The sequence below is a fragment of the Poromitra crassiceps genome (genome assembly GCF_964638095.1).
Source record: "Poromitra crassiceps genome assembly, chromosome: 4".
NCBI lineage: Eukaryota > Metazoa > Chordata > Actinopteri > Beryciformes > Melamphaidae > Poromitra > Poromitra crassiceps.
This window is the reverse complement of record NC_139626.1, coordinates 14,542,273-14,565,142: the sequence shown is the minus strand read 5'-3', so window position 1 is coordinate 14,565,142 and position 22,870 is coordinate 14,542,273. Positions and strand designations below refer to the sequence as shown.

The 22,870-nt window shown below is 45.4% G+C and overlaps 1 protein-coding gene across 1 annotated transcript in view; it reads right to left on the bottom strand.

The window, feature by feature from the left end:
* Positions 1-779: 779 nt before the first annotated feature.
* The window catches only part of LOC310775616 (SUN domain-containing protein 1-like), a gene marked incomplete at its 5' end in the record, with an annotated part of 29,175 nt that continues 7,084 nt past the window's right edge, over positions 780-22,870 (bottom strand). Inside the window, 18 exons of the mRNA XM_083635777.1 lie at positions 780-994; positions 2,085-2,177; positions 2,353-2,520; positions 3,942-4,057; positions 4,261-4,345; positions 5,156-5,449; positions 7,633-7,777; positions 8,643-8,779; positions 10,478-10,570; positions 11,512-11,769; positions 13,443-13,570; positions 13,813-13,871; positions 15,202-15,286; positions 17,480-17,578; positions 19,741-19,821; positions 20,305-20,433; positions 20,782-20,841; positions 22,086-22,295. Coding sequence (XP_083491903.1) covers positions 881-994; positions 2,085-2,177; positions 2,353-2,520; positions 3,942-4,057; positions 4,261-4,345; positions 5,156-5,449; positions 7,633-7,777; positions 8,643-8,779; positions 10,478-10,570; positions 11,512-11,769; positions 13,443-13,570; positions 13,813-13,871; positions 15,202-15,286; positions 17,480-17,578; positions 19,741-19,821; positions 20,305-20,433; positions 20,782-20,841; positions 22,086-22,295 — 2,354 coding nt within the window. The 3' untranslated portion in view covers positions 780-880. The remainder of the gene's footprint in view (positions 995-2,084; positions 2,178-2,352; positions 2,521-3,941; positions 4,058-4,260; positions 4,346-5,155; positions 5,450-7,632; positions 7,778-8,642; positions 8,780-10,477; positions 10,571-11,511; positions 11,770-13,442; positions 13,571-13,812; positions 13,872-15,201; positions 15,287-17,479; positions 17,579-19,740; positions 19,822-20,304; positions 20,434-20,781; positions 20,842-22,085; positions 22,296-22,870) is intronic.

Below are 22,870 nucleotides of genomic sequence, written 5' to 3'. Positions count from 1 at the left end.
CTGTGAGCGTCCAAGCTAACACGTCGGGCTGATGCCCGGTGGCCTGGCCTGAATTTTTTTTTTTTTTTTTTTTAATTAACCAAAAAACTTCGAATATATTCAAACGAATTTTGGGCAATTAAAGTTCGTTCAAACTTTATTTTGGGAAAAAGTGACAGCCCTAACCCATACTGTACATTTCTAACAAACATTAGGGTACTCAACATTTCCAGGTTCACAATAGACTAATTATAGGCTGGCAAATGGACTTCTCAGATACTGTGATTTCCTTCCCACAATGTCATGTCACCATTAACCTGAACAGTTTGTTATAATATATAGTTTCATTGTATCAAAACATGCGGGTAGACATCACCTTTTCTGTGTTATGTGGTTCAGGACTGGAGATATAAAATGCATAATTCGGTTATGGCAGAAAATAAACCTGCCACCACAAAGCATTTTTGTGATGGCTCCCTTTCTGAAAATGTTCAGAGCCCTAAACTGTCCCAGGTTCCATGCTTTTATAAAAAAGTGAACATCATTTTCACATCACCTGGACTATCTGGAAGGCCAGGGACTAAAAAATCTGTTGTCTCTGATTTGAGGTATAGTGTAGAGTTTCGGCCACAGCAAGTGTAATTTCTGAGGTAGTAAGTTCCTAACTCCACTTTCAGCAAATTGAAGACCCCCAAAAACTCAAATCTCACATCTTTATTTGAACATTTTACAAATTGAAAATCACATACAAAACAAATATACACAAATAAATGAAACAATTAGATAAAATATGACCAGGTCAACGCTTGGAACAGAGTTTTGATCAATGAAAATAAGTTAGTGTGGCAGCCCCCCTCAGTGGTCTCCGTGAACTCTGAAGCAGTACACACAGGTGTACTCCTCAGTGGTCTCGGGGCTCTCCGTGAACTCTGAAGCGGTACACACAGGTGTACTCCTCATTGCCCCAGTTGGAGAGAACCTGCAGCTCCATGAACTGGAATGCTCTCTCGCTCTCCTGCCAGGGGACAAACAAAACGTTCAGTGTCATTCACCGGCAGCGTTGCCAGACGTACGATAATTATCGTATTTGTACGATAATTTCGACCTCTACGATGTACGATCAATAATCCCAAAATCCCCCAAATGTACGATAATTTCATCATTTTGTGACACTTAGACGAATCCTACGTCTATCACTCTATCTGTTTATACAATCATCTCTTCAAACAACATATTTGCAGCCAATACGTGCAGGGTGTTTTGTTGTTGTTGCAACGCAGGCTGAGATCACAGTGTTGAAAGATCATGCCAAGTCCAAAAAGTAGCCTGTGATCAGCCGCAGTACCCCCGACTTTGCTGGGGAGGGGGCGTACGATAATTTCACTCCAAAAGCGATAATTTTGACCCTCTGGTACGATAATTCAACATTTGCCATCTGGCAACACTGTTCACCGGTCCCATCTAGAGCTGGCCATTTTTCCAATATAATATAGTTTTACTTCGGTCGAACTGGGATTCTCACATATGCTTAAGCCTGCTCCAGCAGCGTAAAACTGAATACTTCCCTTTTTACCTCAAGAATAAATCTTCAAACCTTCCAGGTTCCATGCTTTTATGAAAAAGTGAACATCATTTTCACATCACCTGGACTATCTGGAAGGCCAGGGTCTAAAAAATCTGTTGTCTCTGATTTGAGGTATAGTGTAGAGTTTCGGCCACAGCAAGTGTAATTTTTGAGGTAGTAAGTTCCTAACTCCACTTTCAGCAAATTGAAGACCCCCAAAAACTCAAATCTCACACTCTTGGCGATGTGATAGGGGCAGCCACCCACCTCCCTCTGACGTGTCATCACAGTCGCATGACATGTTGGTACCGATGGATGCCTGACAGCTTCTAGTTCCATTTGGTAACAGTATCTTAACTCTGGCTTTAAAAATGAGCCCGCGACAGACTCTGAAATACAGTAATGTTGGCCGCGGACACTCAAGGAGTAGAAGTTTTTTTTCTTGTCATGCACACATCCGCGACCCACTCAAAACAACCCTGTGACCCACTTTTGGGTCGCGACCCACCAGTTGAGAAACACTGCTTTAGAGTCTACTTACAGAGACTGTGTAGGTCTGCAGTGCTTCTCCATCCTCCTCATAGGTGTAGCTGCCCAAGAGCGTCCCGTTCTCCTGGCTCTCATCATCCAGACCCTACCAGCAGAACACAGAGTGACACAACACACATCATCCAGCCCCTACCAGCAGAACACAGAGTGACACAGCACACATCTAACTAACAGAAAAATACAATATCCAAACAACACAGTTAGGGCAAGCTTTAGTGTGTGTGTGTGTGTGTGTGTGTGTGTGTGTGTGTGTGTCGTACATAGACGCTGAAGTCCCTTGGTGCGCTGCGGAGTGTGCCGCTGGGTGCCAGGGCTTTGGGGAGGTGCTCCAGAGAGAAGGCGCTGGGGACGATCCTCATAGAGAGCCGGATCACCAGGGAGCCTTTGGAGCCTCCGAAGGCCCAGCAGTTTCCTGGGTGGACGTCCGGCTGGAAGGGAATTATTCAGAAATCTTTTGTATTTTTATTCTGCAAACAGTTAACGGTACAAATAAGCCAAAGACGTCACGGCAAAATACTACTTATTATAGGTTGTGGGACAAGGTAGGGGGTGGCCTCCTGTCATTTTGCAAAAGCAAGTTGAGTATCCCTGCCTTACTGTTTCTAGTGCTTTTATCATGTTATCGTGTTAAGATATTTTCAGTTTTCCCTTCATCTTACAGTAGTTTTGCAATGAATCAACATTTTATTTTCAGTGCAAAATCACAACAAGGTGTCTCAATACACTTTACAATAAACAAGAGAACAATAAATAATCAATTAAAAGACAATGAACAGTGAATAATGGATAATACAATGAAGATCACAAAAACAAAAGTTAACACAGGAAAAACCTCCATCAGGGTTGGAGAAAGGAAAGCTAGGGTAAGACAGACAGACAAGAGACTGACAGAATGCTAGGGTAAGAGAAAGGACCATGTCAAGCTCAAGCCAGCAGTGCTAAGGTAAATGATAGATTTGAAAATTGTAAACTGAAGTAGCTTCCCTGATCGACATAGGAAGCTCGGTAGGAGAACGCTCAATATTAAAATTCAAAAGGAACTCTCGGAAACAAAAGCTGACTCCGAGTAACAAGTAGCAATTTTAAGGTGTGACTCATTTTACCCCGAATATTGGAGGAAGGAAGTACCTTCCTTTGGTTTGTCGGTTGGCTTGACTGGGTTATGATTAACAGGAGGCGGGGCCTAATGAAACGTGACAACAACTTCCTTAAAAAAGGTTCAGCATATCATCAGCGTTCTGGTGAAAACTGATTGGAAACCTCACAAAAAAAACTGTCAGGAATGATCCTTTTGCTAAACTATGATCTCCATCAGCCTCTAGTGGTGGCCAGTAGGAACTGCAACATCATTGACAGAACTTTTCTCCTCCTACGTCCTTTCCTCTATTATCCAACCCAATTTTCTATATTTTCTATATAAAGAGTGCTCCGGTGTCTTTACTTCGGGTAGTCTGTGTGAAGTGCCCAGGTAAAATATTATTTTATTTCTATATAGACCGTTTCAATTCGACAACATAAACATTCTCAATTGCCCCAGCTTACTTCCTGTTGCAGTTTTTGCTGGTACAATAACTGACAGGAAACAAACTAGGTTTCAAACAGGTCCCTAGCAACACAATTCAGAGAAAACAGTCTATAGATGCCCTGCAGTTACGTCACTCTGTGTAGTCTCGCGCTAGGTGCCGCCATGTTGGGTCCTGAGTCCGTGGCTACACGCTAATGCTAGCTCTTAGTCAGACAAATGTATCTTATTTCTCTTACTATAAATATCAGCTCCATCAGCTCCTGTTGGTATGAAATGTTATGTTATGAACATATGATATGTGACAGACTGACAGCAGACTGTTACCTGGATGACGGCTCGAGGCGACTGGGAGAAATACAAGAGTGGAACGCCAAACAGACTCAACAGGGCTACTTTGGTCTTGTAGGTCTCTGAGCAGCGAGTGCTCAGGATGCTGCCGCCTGCATGAACACACACAAACAAACATATAAACAAAAACATCAAGACTGTTCTCACTGGACAATCACCAGTAGCCAAACATCAGTCAGACCGTATGGTAATGGTTGGTGTGGAATCGACCAGCCAGACCGACCGGTCCAGCTGATAACGCAACACTCTATAGTAGTAAAAAAAATAATCCAATGGGGAGTTGTGTTTGTCTGACCTCCAGACTCCAGAGCGTAGTCTGCCAGGCCAGTCCGGTCCTGGGAGTAGAGGTGCAGAGCGTTTTTCACTATCTGATGGACTTCCTGGAAGAGAGAACAGACAAAGAGGCTGAGTTTCAAACATTTAGAAGGAAATTATTTGAATGACACTGACGAGTGCAGAGAAGTAAAATGTTCCTTTTGCTAAGGGACATTTTAGACCCTAGTTGATTTCCTGCCAGCTATTGTAATAGCAAACACTGCAACAGGAAATAAGCTAGGGTCAATTTAGAATGTTTATGTTGTCAAGTTGAAAGGGTCTATATCGGGTCATGGAGGTAGCAGTTCCAGCAGGGGACCCCAAACTTCCCTTTCCTTGGCCACATTAGCCAGCTCTGACTGGGTGATCTCGAGGTGCTCCCAGGCCAGCATGGAGATATAATCTCTCCACCTAGCCCTCGCTCTGCCCTGTGGTCTCCTCCCAGCTGGCTGTGCCTGGAACACCCCCCTAGGGAGGCGCCCAGGTGGCATCCTTACCAGATGCCCGAACCACCTCAACTGGCTCCTTTCTATGCGAAGGAGCAGCGGCTCTACTCTGAGCTCCTCACAGATGACTGAGCTTCTCACCTTGCCCCTAAGGGAGATGCCAGCCACCCTCCTGAGAAAACCCATTTCGGCCGCTTGTATCCGTGATCTTGTTCTTTCGGTCATGACGATAGGTAAGGGTAGGAACGGAGATCGACCGGTAGATCGAGAGCTTTGCTTTCCCTCCACCATACCAAATAATTATTTTGTCACCAAATTTGCACCATTTAAGGGGGAGACCAATTTCAGGATCAAAACAGCAAACTATCCCCTAAAGGTGAGAGCCTTGAACCCAGAATCAACACCCGACGCCCTCTCCACTCCTCCTACCTCCTGGGTCATGGTGGCGTGCACTACAGTCTCGTCCAGCGTCTGCATGCAGGGAGTCTTCTCTCCGCTGTGCTGCTCCAGCTGCTGGCTGACATTCTGCAGGATGGCGAGCTCCAGAGAGGCCAGCGCGGCGTGGAGGTCGGCCCTGCTGACGTAGCGTGCCGACAGCCACTGCAGCAGTGAGTCCGGCACGGTGGCTGGGTCTCTGGGCGCCTCGCCGACCGCCGTCAGCTGGTTGCTGTAGAACAAAGAGCGCAGCTCCTCGCGAACCTGAGCCGAAACCTGGGCCGGAATCTGACAGAGGAGACACAAATGATGAGATGAGACTTAAAATCACTGCCATGGGGAAGTTGAAGTAAGATGAAAAACGGGGTTGTTACTGTGTGATGGGCCCAGTGTGATACATTACTGTGTGATGGGCACACTGAATCTGTGCTTTAAACCAACATCACAATCACAGTTCTCACTGGAACAGTTCACCCACCATCTACTCACCCTCAAGTTTGTCCAGATAACACACAGGGAGGTTGCCAGCACAACTCCATAGCAGTCCTCTCCAAAACAACTGAAGTTAGTGGGGACCAGTTCTTCACAGTTCCAAAAATACCTACTATATATTATTTACACCATCATTTAGTGCAAATCTTAACTACAGCTGATTGATTTGCAACAAATAGTGCTGCATTTATTGGTCTTTCAGTGTGACTTTTTGTTCCCCCTTTCTTTTATTTGGAACACTAAAGAACATGTCCCTTCTGTTGACTTCTGGGGCCAGTTGCACCAAGTGGTCTTACAACTGGTCTTAAAGGAACACTCCGCCCATTTTCAACCAGCTTTGTATCATTAGAACATCAGTAGTATATCAGAAAACTGTAAACGGTTTTGAAGTCTGTCATTTAATTTGACAGTTATTGAGTGTTAAAGTGTGGACCAGTGACATCACTGGTCCACACTAACTCAAATGAATAACTCATCAACTCAAATCAACTCTCAATAACTGTCAAACTAGATGAATGATGAATAGCTTGACAGTTATTGAGAGTTGATTTGAGTTAATGAGTTATAATTTGAGTTAGTGTGGACCAGTGATGTCACGGGTCCACACTTTAACACTCAATAACTGTCAAATTAAATGACAGACTTCAAAACCGTTTACAGTTTTCTGATATACTACTGATGTTCTAATGATACAAAGCTGGTTGAAAATGGGCGGAGTGTTCCTTTAAGCTACGCCGGTCGTAACTTTACGACCTAACAGCTACGCCGGTTGCACCAACGGGGCGTAAGCCTTTTTCTCACTAAGACCGGTCGTAAATATTACGCCTGGTCAGGAGGAGGCGTAAGGTGCCTGTGCCTGTGGTAGTCTATCAGCGGAGATCTGCTGTGATTGAGTCCTCACCGTCCTCATCGTCGTAAAGTCGCCTTCGAAGCATGACGTTCGATTATAAAGGACTAGTTGTGTGGCTTAGCCTTCCCAAATGTTGAGGGTCGTTTTTTAGAATTTAATACATAGAATTGGGAACGTTACATTCAATTTCATTCAGACTGTCTGGCACTCAATCGCCGCCATTTTCCCCCGGAGCGAGGGAGGGTGGGAGGAGGGTGGGTGTAGTGATGCACATACAGTAGTGGCTGATAGAGCGTAGTGGCACAGTGATGCTCCAAGCAGGTCGCGAGGCATTGTGCCAATCAGGGGGCATTCTCCGGCAATTCACATGCATTGCTACGATCGGCGTAGTTAAGACCAGACGTAAGCTCAAAAGTGGGGGCTCAAAAGTCGCTCATCCCGATCTCGACTCTTCTCGTCCCTGGCACCTCAATGGTGGAACGAGCTTCCACCTTCGGTCAGGACAGCTGAATCACTGCCGATCTTTCGGAAAAGACTAAAGACTCACCTTGGCTCCATCTGGGCCCTTCTTGATCTAACTTCGTTCTCTCTCTTTCTAAAAAAAAAAAAAAAAAAAAAAAACTAACCCAAACTTGTACCACTAACCTAAACTTGTACCACTGTTCCTTCAGAAGTTGTAGTTATCATAGACTGTGCTCCATAGTAGATTGCTCTATTGCTGACAAAAATGTGTTATTGTAAGGCGCTTTGGATAAAAGCGTCTGCCAAATGACGTAATGTAATGTAATGTACGTAAGCCCTGTTGGTGCAACAGGCGTAAATCCACTCTAAAGACTGGTCTTAACTAAGACCGACGTAGGAGTTACGACCAGGCATAGTTAAGACCACTTGGTGCAACTGGCCCCTGTTGTTTTACAGAAGGCTGCTACGGAATTGTGCTGGCAACCTCCCCATGTGTTATATGAACTAACAAATCTCAAAAAGTATAAAAAGGGGGGGGGGGGGGGGGGATATTTTTGCAGTAGTTTACACATGCATCGGCAACTGCAGATTCCATCATTTAGAATGCATGAACTTCAGTGGAAACGGTAATGAAGTATGAACATGAGACTGTTGTCTTCTCTCTCACCGTCTCCTGAACGCGGTCCAGTCGCTCATAGCGGTCCTGACACCCCGTCAGTCCCTGAAGGTCCTGCCTGATGCTGCCCAGAGCCGCCTCCAGCCCCACAACCTCCGCCAGCAAGGCATCATGGGACTCGCGGTCCACGCAGGCACTGAAGAGGGAAAAACACAACACCGCAGAATCTCAACGACTGCAAATACTGAATGAGAGAATAAAAATTATGCAATAATAATAATACCAGAGAGGGAAAATGATGAAAACAAGCTAACGTTACAGATAAACAGAGAACATCCTCAAGGCGATTATGTATCTCTTTTTTTTTATATACAATTTTGTACTTCTATACCTCTTTTTCATACCAATGCATGTGGACAGTTTGTCTGAAGTTCTGCATATGCATATAACGGGTGTAGTGGCAAATACAGAGGGGGGAAACTATCCAGTGAGTAGTTTACCCACCTCGTTTCCCCTCATTGATTCATACAGGTGATCTGAAAATAGGTGAGTAAACTCTCTGCCTATAACCACAAGCTTGCCATGTTTTATAGGAATTCCAAGCTAGATTTAGAATCATCTTTCACCAATCAGTTACTTAGCTCAAACTACAAGCTGTATTTCTGTATTGGAAAGGCTGACAGTAGTACTATTTCTACAAAACACCTTCCACCCAAGATACAATATTCAACAGGATCTTTACAATTTGGGATAAGACTACAGAAGGCTTCATGCACTCAACATTCGAGCATACAAGTATTTGAGCATCGGCTCGGGCCAAATTTCAGCTTCATCGGGCGTCGTTTGCCGGGGAGTGTAGAGGGGGGAGTGTACAGGGGGAGAGTGTAGAGGGGGGAGTGTACAAGGGGGAGAGTGTACAGGGGGGAGTGTAGAGGGGGGCGTGTACAGGGGGAGAGTGTACAGGGGGGAGTGTAGAGGGGAGAGTGTACAGGGGGGAGTGTAGAGGGGGAGAGTGTACAGGGGGGAGTGTAGAGGGGGGAGTGTACAGGGGGAGAGTGTACAGGGGGGAGTGTAGAGGGGGGAGTGTACGAGGGGGAGTGTACAGGGGGAGAGTGTACAGGGGGGAGTGTAGAGGTGGGAGTGTACGAGGGGGAGTGTAGAGGGGGGAGTGTAGAGGGGGGAGTGTACAGGGGAGAGTCTACAGGGGGCAGTGTAGAGGGGGAGTGTACAGGGGGCAGTGTAGAGGGGAGAGTGTACAGGGGGCAGTGTACAGGGGGCAGTGTAGAGGGGAGAGTGTACAGGGGGCAGTGTAGAGGGGGAGTGTACAGGGGGCAGTGTAGAGGGGAGAGTGTACAGGGGCAGTGTACAGGGGGCAGTGTAGAGGGGAGAGTGTACAGGGGGCAGTGTAGAGGGGGCAGTGTAGAGGGGGGAGTGTAGAGGGGGGAGTGTAGAGGGGGCAGTGTAGAGGGGAGAGTGTACAGGGGCAGTGTACAGGGGGCAGTGTAGAGGGGAGAGTGTACAGGGGGCAGTGTAGAGGGGGGAGTGTAGAGGGGGGAGTGTAGAGGGGGCAGTGTAGAGGGGGGAGTGTAGAGGGGGGAAGTGTACAGGGGGCAGTGTAGAGGGGAGAGTGTACAGGGGGCAGTGTAGAGGGGAGAGTGTACAGGGGGCAGTGTACAGGGGGCAGTGTACAGGGGGCAGTGTAGAGGGGGGAGTGTACAGGGGGGAGCGAGGACCATTCAACTGACCGGCCGTCGGACACTCAGCTGAATGGATTTGGTTGGTGGTCGTCAGGCTCTCGCAGTTGAAGCAGAGCCATGAGTCGATTCCCTAAAGTCTGCCTTTTTTCCTCAATGAAGTGGCAGAACGTCTGAAAGTGGCATGGCTACACGACACGTCATGTGGACTGAAAATATGGAGGCCAGGTTGGTCGAGCCGTTGGTTGCTAGTTTGTTGCTAGCTTCTTAGTTTGTTGGTGCCATTTACTTGTGTGTGTGTGTGGGAGAGAGCGAGCGAGAGAGAGAGAGAGAGAATGTTTTTGAGGGTGAACGTGGGTGTGAGACAGAGAGAGGGATAATGTGAGCTTTACAAATGAGCAGACAAAAGTCTACCTGCCATGGCGGTTTCAAACAAATCTTTATTGACAATGACAGTGAATAGCCAGAACGTTCATTTCTATTTGACACGTTTTCTATTTGACACGTACAGTATGAGCACTCGACAATCGTACTGTGACAATCCAGTGTGAGCACATGAATCGTGAGCCTTGGCTTTACACTGCAGACGATTTACTGGTATAGTAGGGGTTGGAATTAAACATTTCTAAAATCGGCTTTAGGAGTATTCATAAATTTAATTCAACCTATATTTGATCTGGTTTGTGGAAGACACGCTACGCTGATGGTTGGAACCCTCTTTTCCAATGGTCCTGAGAAGACAAATGGATGGAGACAGAAACAACAATGTGGGGGGAAAGAAAGACACAAAAAGCCGTTGCTGAAGGTACCTGACAGGAGCTGGAAGTGTTGTGAGTGAAGATGTGACTGTTCCAGAAACGTCTAGTCTCTGATGCACCTGCTGTAGAGGGACAGAGCAAGATCGACTTCAAACTAAAATATCATCAATTGATTGATAGAAATTAGTCGAATTGTCAAAATTGGCATGCAATCTTATTTATATAAACTGTATTGTAATTGTAGTGCCAAAACTATATTGTAAAATGAACAAGGGTCATCAGGGTCCAAAATTAACTTTTTTTGCCCGCCGATCAAATAGCTAGTGACTGTTCACAGTCACTTGCATGTTTGACCAGCATTTGGCTGATGACTGGTGCTCATTTTGGACCCCGAGAGCCATCCTGAGCTGTCATGGCATACGGAAGGAAACACACGTCTTGTACCTCCGTCTTAGCTGCCAGTTCCTGTAGCTGAAGTTCCAGTTGAGCCAGACGAGCGGCTTGGCTCTGCTGCTGCTCCAGATACTGATGCTGAGTCTGAGAGAGAGAGACAGGACAGGGCAGAGAGAGAGAGAGAGAGGAGGGTGAAGCAAGCCAGCGAGAGACAGAGAGGAGGGTGCAGCAAGCCAGAGAGAGTGGTGTGGGAGAGAAGGGGGTGAGGGACAGTATCGGGTGTGGGAGAGAAGGGGGTGAGGGACAGAGTATCGTGAACAGATAAAAGTTTGATCAACATTATTGCGATTCTCACAGGTCGAGGTTGACAGATAGATTCATTATTGTCCCTTTAAACCTGATTTATGGTAGGGCACTCAACACCTTTGCTACAGTAAGCATCGCTTGACAGCAATGATGTTTTCTCAACAGAAAAAAGGGTCTCGACACTTTCCTGTCATGTCGCGAAGGAGAATTTCGTTACGTCGTTACACAGTCATATTTTGTCATGCGATGCGATTGGGTAGTCACATTGTTTCACACAAACTAATTAGTTTAGCTTAGCTCGTAGCAAATATAGAGGGTACAGATGAAAGACTGGCAGAACAAGTAACGCCATCTTTGTATCATTACATTGTACAATCATACAGGTGAGTCTAACTGTCTAACTTGCAGATGGCTTTAAAGTCGTGGAAAGAGATTGTCGATGCCCTCAATATCAGTATGTTGCTTTCAGAGCAGACAGACAGACAGAGATACAGTTTTCAGAGCAGACAGAGAGACAGACAGGCAGACAGACAGAGATAGTTTTCAGAGCAGACAGACAGTTTTCAGAGCAGACAGAGACTGAGAGATAGTTTTCAGAGCAGACAGAGAGACAGACAGACAGACCGAGAGATACCGTTTTCAGAGCAGACAGACAGACTGAGAGATAGTTTTCAGAGCAGACAGACAGACAGAGAGACAGACAGACCGAGAGATACAGTTTTCAGAGCAGTTGGTACATTATTCCAGTCGGTAGGAGCCGTAGAACGAAATGCTCTGACCTGCTCCCGGTGCAGCCTCTCCCGGTGCAGCTGTCCTCTCAGGTGGTGCAGTCCGTGCTGCAGCAGGCCAGTGAGCCACGGCTCGGTGTGGTCCCGCGGGCTGTGCAGCTGCTGCTGGAGGTCCCGGTACATCTGCAGCGCCTCGCCGTGCCTGTGGTCTGCCTGCTGGATCCCCGCCTCCACACGCTCCCACAGCCCAGACTGGCTGTGCTCCAGCTGCTGCAGGCGCGAGTCCACCGAGGAGGACACCGCGTCATCCTGCCACGAACAAAATAAGACGCTTTCCTGAACGCGTTAAAAAAAAAATGTAAAAATAAAAGAACACGTGGAATAATAAAAATAAACTAGAAGTGCACTTGCCAAAGCCAATACTCCAATGTGATTCAAGAACACATTTCTCTATTAAAATCACATAAAAAAGAAAGGATCATAAAAAATACAAATATTCTTGATATGGTATTCCAGCATAGGAAAAGAGCCTCTATGCCTGTACGACTTCAAGTTCAAGTTCAAGTTCAAGTTTATTAGTGTCCCAAAGGGCAAATTGAGTTGCAGCATATAGACATACAAATAAGAACATTGACAAGAAACAACACAAGTAGCATGTTAAATGTTACATGCCTATAGTTAAAATAAATAAAAGGCTAAATAAACATCAAGGACCTTGTTTGTGGCACACAATGACCGATAATGTGCAAGGTAGCATTAAAGTGCACAGCAATCGGTAAAGTGCACAGCGATCGGTAAAGTGCACAGCGATCGGTAAAGTGCACAGCGATCCGTAAAGTGCACAGCGATCCGTAAAGTGCCCAGCGATCAGTAAGGTGCACAGCGATCCGTAAAGTGCACAGCGATCAGTAAAGTGCAGACACGCAGCGACCGGTAAAGTGAGGTAGTAGAATAAAGTGCACGAATGGCCAGTAAAGTGCACAAAGTAAGGAAAGATAAATCAATAGTTAAAAACAATAAAATAATAGAAACCATAAAATCAATAGAAGCAATAAAACAATACAAACAGCGGCGGAGGCTGAAAGTAAAAAATGATAATAAAACACTAAACCATCACTGCCTTCCCTCAGCAGCGTTCAATGCTCGAATGGAGACAGGGACAAAGGAGAACTTGTGCCTATTTTTTGTGGCCCGTGGGGCACACAGTCGACGACCTGAAGGAAGGAGCCTGTACTCCGAGCTTAGAGGGTGGGCTGCGTCTGAACGGATGGACAAAGCCTTCTTAAGTACTTGTCTGTTAAAGACATGGTCGAGGCTGTCCAGATGGATACCGGCTACTTTAGATGCCACCTTCACAATTTTTCAGAGGGAATTCTTATCCTTAATACACAGGTTACCATACCAACAGGCAATGGAAAAGGAAATGACTGACTCGATATAGGCACTATAAAACAGTTTCATCAGAGTCTTATCAATTTGGAACTTTGCAAGCTTCCTCAGGCAATGTAGACGTTGTTGACCTTTTTTACACAACATGTCAGTGTTCAGGTCGAATTTGAGCTTGTCGTCAATTATCGTGCCTAGATATTTATAACTGGTGACAAGGTCCACGTTCTGACCATTAAAAACACTTATCAATCACTGCCTTGGAACATTAGGAGCAAACATCTTTGTGCCTTAAGCCACACCGGTCCATCAGAAAACACAATTATTGGTGCACATTTTTCCAAAACAAATGTAGGAAGGCCTCTGAGTGGCTAAAGAGAGGATTTTCAGTTGGGTTGACCTTTTGGTCTGTCAACAGTTGGAAATCTGACAGATGGACCAGGAACGTCCTGGACTAAAATGTCGTTCAGTCCACGAATGGCACTGTAAATCTTTCAGTACAGTACTTGCTCTAAACTTTAACATTGACCACAAACAACATCAATTAGCCCACAGAATAGACAAAGCAGTCTATACGCCTGAAACACCTGACCTACCTCCACTCCCAGTGGAGGCCGGCTGTGGGTGGAGGCGAAAGGATTGACAGGCAGAGCTGAAGTCCAGCATGTGATGTTGACCCCTGGCAGGACAGACAGCAGACCGGCTATACCCCACCAACACAGACCTGAAGGAGGAGGAGGACATTTGCAGATGTTTTTTTTTAATATCAGATATCAGGCAGTCTGTGTCTCCACCTCTAATATGATGCAGGTTCCTCCACAAGTACAGAAAAAAACAGTGTGGAAAAGCTGACATGTCAAAGCAAACCCTAAAGCAAGCTTGCCTGTGATGCTGTAAAGAGCTTTGTGATGCTGTACAGAGGTTAGTCATTCAGGAGCAGAGAAGAAACTTACTGAAGTCACTTACTGAAGAGGAGCAGCAGAGGCAGGAGGACCAGTAGGAGTCTGAGCAGGTTGGGCAGGAACCTGCAAGAACCAAACCAAAGAGCCAACAGGTGAGCGATGGGTCCTTCAGAAGGTTTTGGAGATCCATTCCCAAAAGGTGGCGGTGTGTTAAAGTTATTTTTTTACCTGTGTGCAGCAGAGACAATAACTCAGACGATTTGCTTTATGGTGGAGAAGGACATGATGCAGGTAAACATGGTGGACTGTGAGGGATTTCATGAGCTACTGAACTACAATGAGAACCAGCGTTCCCCGAAGAAGCACAATTACAAGCGGTGCTGTTTAGGAGTGTCAAAATTAATCGTATAATTGATGCATCGCGATGCGGACGTGTGAATCGAATCGAAGACGGATGAATCGTTTGTGTTTAAATTTCTGTTGACATTCAGATTTTAAAGCACTTTAAAGTAAAAAAGGGACTTGATATTTATCTGACTGCTTGTATTAATTGATGAAAAAGTAGCCATGTGCAGTAATAGTACAGAAAATTGAGGATTTGATACTTGGAGCTGCAATACTGTTGGAGCTGTATCGAGATGCATCGTGGAATCGAATCGAAGACCGATTAATCATAATCGAATTGTGAGGCCAGTGAAGATTCACAGCCCTAAGTTTCTTTTTTTTTGCGGTATGCAGCGTTAATGATTAACCGATTAATTGACCGTTAAGGTGACGTTAAACCTTAACGGTTAAGGAAAATGCATAGAATTCCCAGACCTAGTGTCAAGTTACCTGCAACAGAGAGCCGCAGGAATGAGTCCGGAAGTATACTTCCGGGTTCTTGGGATTTAAGATGGGGGCTTAGCTTAAATGCATAAAATAAGGTCTGTGGTTAACAAAAGTTTATGGGAACGCGAATCTGGGTTCAGCATGATAATCTTCACAAACGTGAATAACTTCTATGACTTTTGGAACGTAAATGCGTTGTTTTTTTTACGCGACTTTTAGAAAACGCTTCAAAAAAGGCATAAAAGTTATTATTCACATTTGTGAAGAGTATGATGCTGAACCCAAATTCGCATTCCCATAAACCTTTGTTAACCACATACCTTGTTTTATGCATCCCCATTCCCAATCCCCATTCTAAAACCACATAGACTTTTCCACTGAAGAACCAAATGGTGGCGATTTCTGGATAAAGCCTACAAAAATACATCATCCCTGCGGTACTCCATGTGCCACCGGCAAGCAGGAAACTGGCTTTTTTTTTGGTGGAAGCAATTAAATCATTTTCAAATCACTAAAATCCAATAATCTAGTCAAATAATTAATTGATTTAGTAGGTATCCGTGTAATAAGTGGGAAATATAAAAAATAAATCAATAATGATATTGGAAAATATCAGACTTGCCGAGTCAGGACGAAGCCACGGAAGACAGACATGCAGCTGAGCAGGTGATGCCATCTTCTGCCGACCCACGACCTGACCATCAGCCCTGCACACGCACACACCACACGGAGAGGATTAGTGACAGGGAGGGTTGCATGTCATGATAATGGATTACAGCAGTGGTTCTCAAATGGGGTACCGGGGACCCCCAGGGGTCCTTGAGGAGGTTCCAGGGGGTCCCCAGCCAAAAGGGGGGTAATTTATTTTCGATATAATTCCATTCATAAGTAACACAATGCCTATTTTGGTTATGGGTTTTATATACTTTCTGTAATAAAACATCTAAAAGCATCAATATTATCATCATATGGGGGCCCGTGGGACAGAATCCTATCAAATGGGGTCCGTGGTCTAATTTTTGTCAGTTTAGGGGTCCTTTATGTGAAAAAGTTTGAGAACGACTGGATTACAGAATTAAAGGACAGGTGGAGCAGGCCGAGCCAGACAAGAGGAAGCTGATGGAGTTTGTTGAGGAGAGGAAAGTGAGACTGCAGACAGACAGACACTTACAGTACGCAGTTAGAAGAATAGCATGTGTGTAGGGTGCCCAGCAACTAACTATTATTTTCTTTAGAAAGAGGAGGGATTTGGAGCGCTCTCAAATAAAAAGATGTGACCCTTCTCTGACCAAAATTTATTTTTCCTTGACCCTCCACAAGTGATTGGGAAAAATATGATTGACCCTCCCTGAAACAATGCAGTGTCAATAAAATCATAGGCAGGCATGGGACAAAATTAGGCAAAACACAAACAGCTAGACTTGCATTATGAGATGAGAAAGGCCACATCTGGCCATGAAATAAAATATTAAATTAGGAGGTATATTATGCTCAAAATTATTACAATTATGACAACTAATTGAGTAGTTGTTGCAGCTCTACATGTGTGGACCCAGATGACTGAAAAAGCATTTACGGTACATGATTCAGTGCAAAATGTAATGCCGCTGCACACAGTGCAACACACACTGTCTATTAAATGCAGCTTGTGAGTTCAGTTTTAATCCGCATCTATCTGTATTCTGATCTGTATTCTGGAGAGAAATCAACAAGCAGGCGGCAATAATTGACAAAAACAAAGCCAGCAGAGTCAGCGCACAAAGCATTCAAACTTCAGAATAAGAGAACTAAATTAGATTGAGGCAACACTCAAAATCACAGTAGTTGGGTTTCCATCCAAAGGTATCGCAAATTTTAACCGAATTTTCAAAAGTCAGTTTATTTTCTTTTTGCGATATATATATATATATATATTTTTTTTTTGTTTCCCGAATTTTGCAGCATTTCCACACAGGTTTTTTAATGCACAAATTGGAAATGTGCAGTAAACAGGTGGATGGAAACCCACCCAGAGTCACTCCAACATTTCAGAAAACGTTAAGACATCTGCAAAATACCCAAATCCAAGCAACATGGAACTGCAAGACAGACAGCCATGCTGAGGGGAAGAAGAGAGAGAGGCACAGTCAGGAAGCAGGGCAGATACAGAGGGGGAGGAGTCTGGAGGACAGGTAAAAAAAAAATCAACAAAAAGATGGCGGCGACCACACTGATCCATCACAAAACCCAATGATTGATGTGTGTTGAGTCTGTTCTGAGCAACATGGCAGTGAGGCAGAAGAACAGGAAGCTTTGCTCATTTGAGAAGGGGGGGACTCAGGTTGCAAGATTGCAGCAGCCGTATCCGGGATATAATGGAGACACGTTGTCCATTTTATATATGGTCAATGGATGAACATCATCCGCTCTTGTCTGGACGACAGCGGTCAATGAGCCTTTTTCACCAGTAGCCATTTTGTGTCTAAAGGCAGGAGGTAACACAGGTGCAAGCAAGACATTAATAAGAGTTTCCAACTTCCAATCCATTTAGGTGTTCCAGTGCCGGGGACCCTCGTTAATGTTTTCCTTGCACCCGTGTTACTTCCTGCCTTTTAGACACAAAATGGCTGGGGTGAAAAAGGCTAATGAAAATGAATTGAAATGAACGGAGATGGACGACACAGCAGATCAGTGTGGCCGCTGTCTAGAGATGTTACTCTTAATCTGGCCGCGTTGCTGCGGCCGTACTGCAGCAGTGTCGTGGCAACAGTGAGGAGGATCTTTTGTAAAGTACAAAGAAAACATTTGAATCACAAAGGTCCTCACTTTAACCACTGTGGCAGTACCTTGGAAACCCAGCAGTAAGGTGGCCAAATGAGATGAGTAACATCTGTAGGCCTATACGCTGACATGATGTTAACCTGGACTCTGGTTGCTGGACCAGACATCAGATAGCAATTTCTTGGATGCCGGCCAGGCAGCTGAACCTGCGCTCTGAGCCAGCGAGAACACAAACGAAACTGGAGAAGCAAAGAAGATACAGACTTAAAGAAAAAAGGGATATTACAAATTAGATAGCAAAAAATAAGGATTAGTATGTATTTGAATGTATCCTGCGTAGTTTTAGGTAACCTGTGAAAGCAGTAGTGCTCCACATCAACCCCAACAAGTAGCAAGCCACTGAAGACCATGATGATGATGATGATGATGATGAAGAAGATGAAGTAACGGTTTGAGTCTCTGAGTGTTTCTCCTTGCAGTCGTCACCTGTTGGCAGCAGCAGTGTAGGAGTGGAGAATATAAAAAGGTCTTTAACCAAACACACCAGAGTGAAGCACGCAGAAATGCATGGATGCACTAAGGGCTCTATCTTCCCGACTTGCGTTAGCGCCCGTTTTGCGCTGGAATAGCGCCGCGCAAAGCCCTAATTGTGGGGGTGTCGGCACGCTGCGCTTCACGTCATCTCGGCGCACATCTCCGTATAGGCGTGTTTATGCCCAAAATCATTGTGGAGGTGTGGTCATGGCCATAACAAAATCTTTTGTTATGGCGCACATAAAGACACATGCTTCCATCACTGTCTGCTTGATGGCGAGAGGGACTTCACTGTAGGATACTTGTGACAAAACCAGACATCGAATTTTCAACAGTTAACTTTTGCAGCTAGGCCTAATAGGTTACAGTCTATTACGAGGTGAGGCAGTATGCCCCGTGTCTCTCTCTCTCCCCGACGAGGGAAGTGGAGAGGGCTTGCGGTGCTATTAAACGTATAATGGTTGGAAAAGATCATTTGCTTTTTATTTTCTCCTACCCTCTCCTACCTAAAGTAATCTAATGTTACACCACAGACCTGTATGGTCGGGAATTATGTAGCCTAATAAAACCATGACAAACGAATTGTCATTTTTAAATCAAGGTGTGTTTTTGCAGGCTATAGCAGGCTATAGTTGAAACTCAACGTGGCATTCTGAGGAGAGAAGAGTGTGTGCAGGTGCGAGGAGAGTGACATCCATGCCGTGCGTAAATGTATCCAAGCAAAGATTTCCTGTACTGCACGGAGAATACTGTCTGCGCTCAGGCGTACGTCTGCATTTGCGCTAAGACCAGCTATTTCCTGGTGTAAAACACATTGCGCTGTAATGCCTATTTTGGAACGGGCAACTCCCAAACCTGGGCCACGCCTACACCTATGTCATCACAGCGCAAAACTGGACGGTGGAGGCAGATATCTGGGAAGATAGCAATAAGAGGCGCGCAAAGGCAGCGCAAAGGCAGCGCAAACGATAGCGCCGTACAACGATAGGGCCCAAAGAGTGGATTCATAAACGGATCATAAAAAATAAAATAAAAAACAGGGGTGGAGAGAGCAGCCGAGATGTTGTGGAAACAGGCTTGGGACTAAAAAAGTAAAGTTGAAATCCTGCAGCAGCTGAGAAAACCTGAGGAAAGTATATGAGTCACAGTGTTCATTCCTTCACCAGACAAGGTACTGCTGCCCCACTACAGCTGCTCCGTGTCCACCAGTAGAACACCAGTAGATATATCAAACATACAATTCTGATATTGTGGTATCAAGACTAAAGGCTTTTGCACACCAAGTCCCTATTTTCCGTCCAAAATTGTCACACATTTAAAAATAAATACGACCTCATGTCGTGTCACTCAGAGGCCATTTACACCTGGCATTAACATGCGTTTTCTATGATCAGATTGCAATCGGATAGTGCTTGACCACATTAGCCTGATTTCATTTACACCCGGGCATTAACATGCATTTTGGGTGATCGGATTGCAATCTGATCACCCACAATTGGCCATTTTGTACTAGTGTCCAAATTCTCTTGATTCACTATATAGTCCACTATAAAATACCCACAATGCACTGCAAATTCTAGTGAACAGAGAATGTACCCTACATTTTCTCACCATATACCACAATGCAATGCTGTCGCATTTACCCAAGGAGAAGAAGAGTGAGGTAATGTCTGAAGCTTGTTTGATCGTTCCCCAAATAGTTCACTATGATAAACACTACATGGAGAATAGTGAATGAGTGAATGAGCGAACCATTCCGAACACAGCTATGGTATGATGGAGGGCTGTGTGTGTGTGTGTGTGTGTGTGTGTGTGTGTGTGTGTGTGTGTGTGTGTGTGTGTGTGTGTGTGTGTGTGTGTGACTCACACAGAGATGCGTTGAGGCCGAGCTCCTTGTCGTTGGCCTCCTCCTCCTTCAGGTTCATGACTGGGCAGTAGCTGGAGTGAGCTGAAACACAGAAGACACAGGGGAAAGTCAGGAAGAGCCCGTATCAGCCATAAGGTTCCTGCCAGATGTTCAAACACAACCACTTGTCCACTTCCTTCCTCTGAGCTGAGGATGAGCAGAGAGAGAGAGAGAGAGAGGCTGAGGATGAGCAGAGAGAGAGGGAGTGAGAGGCTGAGGATGAGCAGAGAGAGAGAGAGAGAGAGAGAGAGAGAGGCTGAGGATGAGCAGAGAGAGAGAGAGAGGCAGTGAGGAATTTGAATTATACCAAGGCAACAGCCAAAGCGAAGGGCAGTGGCCCATTTGTTTGTGAGGGAAATCTGGCAGGTGGGCGTGGCCGTGAGGGGACGAGTGACGGAGGGAAAACAAACAAAGGGAATCACAATTTAAATCTCTATTTTGGTTTGGAGACCTGCTGAAATCTAGCCTAGTTGGATTTATTTGATCTTCTTCTCTGGTGGTGGTCTTACAGCTCAAACCTCACACCGAAGCTGCCCAGGTCGGCGTACTCTCTCCGTACTTCTTCTCCCTGTACACCAACAGCTGCACCTCCAGCCATCAGTCCGTCGAGCTCCTGAAGGTTCGCTGATGACACCACCCCCATAGGGCTCATCTCTGATGGAGACGAGTTATCCATACAGGCGTTAGATCGACCATCTGGTGACTTAGTGCAGTCAAAACAACCTGGAGCTCAATGCTCAAAAGACATCTGGTTGTGGACTACAGAAGGAATGCAGCTCCCACCCTCCATCATCACCCTGCATGGGCGACAGTTAACACTGTGGAGTCCTTCTGCTTCCTGGGGAACATCATCAGCTAGGATGTGAAATGGGAGCTGAACATCAGAGCTCTCACCAAGAAAGCACAGCAGAGGATGTACTTCCTGTGGCAGCTGAAGAAATCCAAAGTGCCAAAGGCCACGATGGTGCACTTCTACACCTCCATCGTTGAGCCCATCCTCACCTCCTCCATCACTGTCTGGTACGCTGCTGCTACTCTCAAGGACAGTGGCAGACTGCTGTGCTGAGAAGGTGATCAGAGGCAACCTGCACACCGGCAGGAGGCTGAAGCGATCTCATGAAATCATGGCCGACCCCTCCAAACCCGGACACAAACTCTTTGAAATGCTCCCCCTCGTCAAGAGACTGGGGTCTGTCAAGACCAAACCTCTCGTCACAAGAACAGCTCCTTCCCAACTGCCATCGGCTTCATCAACAAGGCCCAAAAGCCCCCACTACTAACGACTCTACCCCCCCCCCCCCCGAGCACAGCCTACTCCACTACAGGCCAGAATCCCCCAACTGACATGAACCTACCACCCCACCATCATACAGTACGTCATCACTTGAAAGTAGCAGCAGCCTGACTGCATCCGTTACATTAACATATCATAGCTGCCTCTCTTACCAGAACATTTTACTCTATTCATTTACTTTATATGATTCTCTTTAACTTGTATCGTGCAGCTTTTGGACTGTAAATTCCTGTTCATCACTCAGGTCCTTCTAATCCTTGTGTACATTGTATTAAACTGCACTTTTGATTCGTTTGTGATTTTATCCTTGATATTTTTTGTCTTTGACTATTGATGTGACCGCTACGCTGCATTCCTTGTATGTAATCTAATTACCTACTGTGGCAATAAAAGTGATTCTGATTAGTATGCTAATAGCTACATTAACAAGCACTGAGTAGCCTAACCTAAGCTAAACAGCCAAACCCAAATCCATATTTCACTTCACAAATCTATATTCTTTGTAACAGAAAATTGTATTTGCCCATAACTATTTCTGATATGTCACCATCAAAATCTAGATACGAGATCTGCTAGCTAGTAATCCACAGGCGAGCGTATTTTAGTGCAACAGGCAGTGTCAGTTGCAGAGTTTTAATAAGCCCAGCAGAACATGAAACGTGTGAACGCAGTCTGACCCAGAAAGATACATGGTAGAGAATTTCACATGCAGTGCAGTTACAGTAGAAGAGACTGTTGGAAGAATGGTGAACTGAAGCAACAAAAAGAAGCCTGTCAAAATGTGCAGCTGCGGCAGAACCATGATCCAGACAGAAGGTGCAGAAGAGCAAGAGAAAGACAGATGTGTTCAATAATACCAAAACAAGAATGAAAAAGTTGTGACGCTAAAGGAGAAAAGGGTGATGATCGCCGTACGTCTGATGGGTCCAACAACAGAAGTCATCCTAAATTCAGGGAAACACCCAAGTGAAAATGAAGGAGTCATCGTAATATTGCAGACTCTCTCCAATACCTCCATGAACCACTTCTGCAGTGCCGGTATCAGCCTCTGTCTTGGCCTTGTTGTTCCAGCTGAGCAGGGGAAGCTGTGTGGTGAGAGCTAGACCGGCCTGGAAGACCTGAGCCAGGCCAGACAGACCGGCCTGGAAGAACTGACCCAGGGCAGACCAGACGGAGGCTGCAGCCCTCCTGCCACAGGGCAGGAAGCAGTCCAGCAGCACACCTGGAGGAGGCAAGTACTTTACATTCGATTTAAAAATAAATTAATAGCTTTATGCATCAGCTACTGCAACACAATAAGTCTAAGAAACTCTGTTCAGATATAAGAACATATGGACAGACAGACAGAGCGAGCTGCTACCTGCAGCGAGGCGGGGTTTCTTCAGCAGTGTGTGTTGGTAAAGCAGGGTGAGGAGACAGAGGGCTCGGACACCAGCTTCCCACATAGACAACAGCCAACCTGCTGAGAGAGGAGTTCCCAGGGGGACTTTTATGGTTGATCACATTGAGACAAATGCGGGAGTACCAAAAACTGCAGGTGCTGGTTGCGCAAAACACCTTGAGTTAAGAAGTCCAAGTTAAGGTTTCCATCAAATAAAACTGGTTGCACAAAACACGCTGAAGTCTTCTACTTAAGGTTAAAGGAACACTCCGCCCATTTTCGACCAGCTTTGTATCATTAGAACATCAGTAGTATATCAGAAAACTGTAAACGGTTTTGAAGTCTGTCATTTAATTTGACAGTTATTGAGTGTTAAAGTGTGGACCAGTGACATCACTGGTCCACACTAACTCAAA